Source organism: Spermophilus citellus (genome assembly GCF_964194105.1).
Source record: "Spermophilus citellus genome assembly, chromosome: 19".
NCBI lineage: Eukaryota > Metazoa > Chordata > Mammalia > Rodentia > Sciuridae > Spermophilus > Spermophilus citellus.
Window position 1 is genome coordinate 4,425,927 of NC_138201.1, and position 6,684 is coordinate 4,432,610.

The 6,684-nt window shown below is 46.5% G+C and overlaps 1 protein-coding gene across 1 annotated transcript in view; it reads right to left on the reverse strand.

Annotated features, from left to right (window-relative positions):
* RYBP (RING1 and YY1 binding protein) overlaps positions 1 to 6,472 on the reverse strand; it is a 66,917-nt gene extending 60,445 nt beyond the window's left edge. The window contains exons 1-2 of the mRNA XM_081275959.1: positions 6,270 to 6,472; positions 5,656 to 5,781 (exon numbers count right to left, since the gene is read on the reverse strand). Coding sequence (XP_081132085.1) covers positions 5,656 to 5,781; positions 6,270 to 6,301 — 158 coding nt within the window. The 5' untranslated portion in view covers positions 6,302 to 6,472. The remainder of the gene's footprint in view (positions 1 to 5,655; positions 5,782 to 6,269) is intronic.
* Positions 6,473 to 6,684: the final 212 nt, after the last annotated feature.

Here is a 6,684-nt window from a genome sequence, read left to right on the forward strand (position 1 = left end):
ATGCACCTTCAATTCAAACAACTCTTTAAAAAAATAAAAAATAAACTACGGGGCAGGGGTTGTAGCTCTATGGTAGAGCACTTGCCTCACACATGTGAGGCCCTGGATTCGATCTCGGCACCACATAAAAATAAACAAATAAAAACAAAGATATTGTGTCCATCTACAACTTAAAAAAAAAATAACTACGGTTGCTTGACAATTTTCTAAATCTTAAGAGTTTCTTCACACCTACTGAAGTACACAACCAATGTATGCCATGTAAATAATACATAAATGAATCCGTTCACACCCTCCCAACTCAATGACTAATAGAAACTGGTTAGTCTGAGCCTAGTCTACAGCATGCAACTCACTTTAGTAGGTTCTGCACCAATACTGCAGCTCTACGAAATGAGCTAACCTGCACAGGTAAAACTACACCTTAATTATCCTCAAGATTCAAAATAAAAGTAGCCCATTTCCTAACAGTGAAAATGCATACCTCAACACTGGTCCAAAGGAGGTCTCTGCCTGATCTTCCTCACTCCACAGTTCCTAATCCTACCAATTTCTTCACGGCACTTGTGGCCAGCTGAAGTTATCTCATTTTTCTGTCCACTTGCTTTTCTTCTCTTCCTCTCCACAGTATTTCAAATCCCATGAGGATAGAGACCTTGTCTGTCTTTACACCACTGTATACCCAGAGCCCAGATGGCGGTATGCTCAATAAAAACATGTCAAATGACCACAACTACCCAGGTAATTTACTTTAAGGTCATCAAGTACACACAGGATCAAGTCAGTACCAATAAATCAGTTAAGTCCAATGCAACAGCAAACAAAATAAATTATCACTCCACTCCTGGGTAAGGTAATCTTTGAAACTGTACCAGCTTTTGTACCAGCTCTGAGGTTGAAAGGTTTGATAAGGTTTGATGATTTGGAAGACAGAGGCAATTTTTCCATGTATTTTATGGAGTATTTCTGTAAAAGACAAACACAACAAAACCAAGTACCTAAAGTGTAAAGCCACAGTTTGGATCCTCAGGAAGCACTGTTAGCCTGGCCTTCCTCTGTCCCAGTGCAGGTACCTCCTCCTCTTTCGGGGGTTTTCCTTTCTAAAAAGCATCACCAGGTGACACCCTTACAAAGCTTCCAGCAAAAGTCATAACTAAGTTGTGTTTTCCCACAAAAAGTCTGCAACAGTTCATAATCACCTAAGGTGTTTTGAGTTGGCAAGGTATCTGCATTTAAGGGGGGAAGATTCCAAAGGTACAAATGCAAAGAATCAGGGAGTCTAGAACAAGAAAAACCACACACAACACTGCTGCTGCCTCTCCCTGCACTCCAATATCCTGAGTACCAGCTTTTTCTAAAGCAAATTATTTATTCCCACACCACAGCACTAGCCAAAGTCATTTCCTCGCTTCTACTTGTCTATAAAGGCTCCCAAAACAGTGAACTTTTCAGAGGTGCAGTAGTCAAATGATCAGGAATTAAATAAAGCGTGATTTCAATTCAACATTATAAGAGCAAAGTTCTAAATCTGTGGCAATTAGCCAAAACAAAACTTTTCTAATTTTTCAAGTGAATGCAACGTAAACAGCAGTTGAAAACAAAAATTACAGCCCTACTAGCAAAGAAACATTCATTAATAAGAGCATGGAGCAATGTTTTGGTAATTTTTATTTTAAAGACAACGCTGCACTCACAGTCATAAGACCACAAAAGCAAAATGCTTCTTCACCAGTCTAGGAAGTGCCTACCAGACACCTGCAAGTGCAACTTAAGAGAACAGTTAGGCAGTTCCCAACATTCAGCTTTGCTTCCCTTCCTCTCTTAAGGCAGCATCTTCTTTTTGTGTGTCTGTCAAAGCAGGAAGAGAAGCACTACTACAGCGATCACTTAGGAAGGGATAGGATTCTCTTCCTACCCACCTACCACCTCTCTTAACACTGAACCCCCTCTTTATTTTCCATCCAGCAGCACCGCGAAGCAACTCTCTGGCAGCCCCTGACTCCTCCATGCTCCAGGGTCAGAGACTTTCTATCAGAGAACAGGCATAAGGTAACCAGCTTAGGTGATGAAAGGTTCTAAACTACACTGTGGTGATGACATCACAACTCTTTAAAATGACAAAAAAAAATTAATTGCAGCATTAGCAATGGACGAATGCTATATGTAAATTACACCTTAACAAAAGTTTATGGGTTCGCTGCTGTTGTTCTATATTGGGGATTGAACTCAAGGGTGCTTTACCACTGAACCACATTCTCAGTCCTTTTATCATGAGGCAGCATCCAGCAAAGTTGCTGAAGTTAGCCTCCAACTTGGTCCCTTCTGCCTCAGCCTACAGAGTTACTGATGACGGGTGTGCATCACCAAGCAGAACCTCAAAAAAGATTTTAAAACAAATAATGACCAAGGGCTAGAGAGTGGGATAGTGTGCTTGGGAAAGAATTGCATAAAAGAACCAGAGACCCAACACGTAATTAATAATACATCTAAAACACGTATCTCCATTGCCCCTGAGCCTTCCAAGAGGACTATTACAAATTCCTTAGGACCTTAGCATACTCCTTACGACCTGTTTATCTCCCTTTCATTCTGCTCCCCAGAAAAAAGAAAAGAAGCCCTCACTCTGAATCACCTTCATGATTATACCTGCAGAATTAAAAACATCTGATGCACATGGCAATAACAGTGTAAAGCTGGCAGGTGATTCTAGAGAAATCAATTCTAGTTGTCCAAAAGAAGTGGGGGGAAGGGAACCATGTGATTGATTCCCCAAGCCAGACTGCTTCAATCCCATTTTTTATTGCCTCTCAGAGTCTTTACAACTTGAATTACAGTCATCTGGATACATGTCTTGCCATCCTTTACACATGTCCCTCTCCTACCCAATGCCTTCAAGAGTATCTTCCACAGCCTAGGAAGAGTGGCAGTATTTTCCTAATCATATTTAGGAACATCAGCTCTGTCTTCATAGGGCAAATAGAGTTCTGTTCCCTGCTGGGCTGCCACTAATTCAAAGCTGTTCTCCCGGACTGACTGGTAGATGACAGTGACAATAAAGAAAAGAATGACCAGAAACTTCAAAATAACCATGTAAACTTTTGAGTTTGGCTTAAGTTTCTATTCACCAGTGAGATTCTCAAGTTCTTAGGAGTTTCCTAGTCATTTACTTGACTAGGCTGTTAAAATACAGCTAAAACAATTTCTATGTCAGTCAACAAACTGTTCTAAAATCCCTGATTTTTGCCTATTACCCAGTTCCAAAACCGAACAACAGGGCTGGGTTGTAGCTTAGGGGTAGGGCACTTGTCTAGTATGTGCAAGGTCCTGGCTTCAATCCCCCCCAGACTGGAAAAGAAAAAAAAAGTTTTGTATGGCCGTCAATACCAAGTCTGATTAATACCAAACAAGACAGAAAATGTCAAGTTCATATCAAACCTGTGAGGTACCAAAAAAAAAAGACCCAAGAAAAAACAGCGCAGTGGCAAGTATCACAGAGAAATTGACCAAGCTAATGCACAGAAGGACAAGACGAAACCTGTCAAAAACTCACTGTCCACATGACGCCCATCCGTAATTGAGGAAAGCCAAGGTGTTAACTGAATTCTGATTAATGCCTTCTGCAAAGATCTAAAACACTAAAATAGTGATAATAACCAAAGTCAAAGAAATCTCAGTCAAATAAGAGTATCACAACTTGGTGAGAGTTCAAGTTCTCAGACTTGTGAAATGTATGTTCAAATACTACTCAATGACAGACATCAAAAAAACTGCCTGAGGATCCATAAAGGTACTGCACAAGCCACTTTTCCTGAACTTACTCTGAAATATTTCACAGTATTTGTTAAAAAATGAATTTCACTGTTATCATCTGTGGCCCTAAAAAAAACTTATTCTTTAAAGTCAAAACCTTCCACGTGCTTCCAAAAACTTGATGAGTCAGGTTTTTAAAAAACTTTTCTGTAGAAACTGAAATGCATTTCATTATGAGATAATTATTCCCAGCAATAAATCAGATGTAAACTTTTGAGTTTGGCTTAAGTTTCTATTCACCAGTGAGATTCTCAAGTTCTTAGGAGTTTCCTAGTCATTTACTTGAACACCATCTACAGTAACACTCAAAGCAAAACCACAATAAAGAGGTTTGGCCTCTGAGGGATTCTACATATAAAAAACATTACTCATAAATAATACACAATCACTATTGCTTTAAGTAACAAATATGTTTCTAAAGTTTCATGCCATCTGATGGAATCCCCTATTTTAGATAGCAAAACAAAATCCATGAAACCACGAATAAAGGTTTTGTTTTTTAATTTTAAGTAAGCCAATGATGAATTTTAAGTAAATCTATGATGATACAAAAAGGTGACATGAACTTACTTTTAGGAAAGCTACTTATGGGGAACTATCTTCCTCAAGTTCTATACTATTTTTATTGAGTGGTTTCATTACTTAAGAGTTAGTGGAAATCACAGAATAGTTCTACCAGTGATTGGACCAAATAACCCCACTTACATGCTTTTAGGTTGTCCAGTATCCTATTTAATCCCAGGTATAAACACAGCAAGGAACCCTCAACAGGACACATTCAAACAAGTACATCCAGTTAGAGCACTACTACAGACACATTGGAACACCACCAATCAAAAACAGGTAGGTAGTGCAATGAGACTCCTGGCCACCGACTTTAAGTTCTAAAGCACACACCAAAAACTCAATGTCTTCCTTTGACACACACCCCAACGCCTGTCCATTAAATGATACCAAGAACAGTTTCACTTCAAACACGACTGAAATTCCAGATAAGTTTAAGGATGACCGGAAGACCACAAAATCAGTCTTGACATTTCCTCCCAGGGGATCTAAAGTAGTTCAACTCCGTTACTTACAGTAGAGTCTACCACCTTCATTTACATGAAAAGGAATTCTTTCAACCAACATTATTTTCATCACAATGAAGCTTAAAACACAAACTTCAAAATAGTCATCCCATTCACTTCACATTTTGCAAAACCCCATCACCACTCTGCATAAGCTAATCATGCAGGGGAAAGAGAAAAAAAAAAAAAAAAACCTGACAACTCGGCCTTCCAAAACATGCACTTTCTTTATCATACCCCCAACGTCTATTTTCAAGTGCAAGAAAATAACAGACATTTGCAGCTCCAACAAGAAAAGCACAACCAGCCTTTCTGTACTACCACCATTAAATTTCCCAGAGGAGGAAAATAACTCAGGACAGGCAAATTAAAACCATTCTGCACATGGCAGAAATTTTAAAAAAAATAAAAAATTTTTTTTAAAAAAAGGTCTCGTGTCCTACAATCCATAGCAAGAGCACTGCTTCCTCTCTTTCTGAGCCAACACCAATAAGCCAAAAGGATACAAGTGTCAAACCCGGCGTCTGTATGAAATAAGACGAAAACCTGGGAAAATTCCTTCCCATAAATCATCCCGCGAACACGAGGCACTGCACCCAACGCCGAAGACACACGACCCCAAACCCGTCGCCCACCCCCAGGGCGCAGGAAAAGCCGCGATCAACAAGTTGGAGCCGGGGCAGAAAAGTACAGCTCGCCGCCCTCCCCCCACCACCCCCCCAAAAAAAATTTTTTAAAGCCCAGTGCCCGACCAAGGGGGCCGGGCCCCGCGTACCTGGTGGAGGTGCCTTTCCGCACGTCGCAGATGCTGCATTTGAAGGCTTCGGCGCTGTTCCTGAAGGTGCACACGCTGCAGTCCCAGAAGCCCTCGTCCGCGGCGGGCTTGGCTTGCCTCTTCGGCCTGCGCGAGCGGGGACAGGGCACAGCAAAACACAGGCGCGCGTGAGCGGCGCGGTGCCGCAGGAATCCGGCGCGGCAAACTTCGCGGCGCCCCCCGCCCACCCCGCGCGGCCGCCGGCCCGGCCGGGGGCCTCGCGCACCCGCGGCCGCCCGGAGGCCGCGGCGGGCGGGTGGCGCGTCCGGGGGGCGCGGGGCGGCGCGGCGGGGCGCGGGCCTCCGCCGCCGCCCGCCCGCCCGCCCGCGCCGCCTCCTCCCCACCTGGGCAAATCTCCTTTGTCTGGGAGGAGCGGCGGCGGCGGAGGGCGGCTGAGGAGGAGCCGCCATGGCTGCGGCGCGCACGGCCCCGGCCCGCGCGGAGCGCCGCCGCCGCCCGCCGCCGCCCGCCGGTCTCCATCTTAGCCGCGCCTCCCCGCGCGCGCCGCTCGGGCCTAGTCGCCGCCGGCCCCCGCCGCCCCGGCCTCCCTTCCGCCCGCGGCGCCGAGCAGGTACCTGGTCGGGCTCTTCTTGTCGCCCATGGTCATGGACGGGCTGCGCCCAGCCCCCCCGCCGCCGCCGCCGCCGCCGCCGCCGCCGCCCGCAGGAGAAACGCCGCCCGGGAGTCGTCGCGGACCGGCCCCCCTCCCTCCCCCGCGCCCGCCCGCCCGCCCGCCCTCAGCCGCCGGGGCTCGAGCTCGGCCGCTGCCGCCGCCGCCGCCGCCGCCGCCGCCGCCGCCGCCAGTCTCCGGACGAGACTAGTCCCCGCCAGCGCCGCCTCCGCCGAGTGACTGACGAGGGGCGGGGCCGGCGCCGCGCGTCACTCGCCGGCCGGCCAATGGGAGCGCGGCGGCCGGCGCCGCGGGGGCGGGGGCGGGGCGCGGGGGAGGCGGGGCGGGGCGGACGTGGGCCGGCCGGCGGCGTGCGTGCC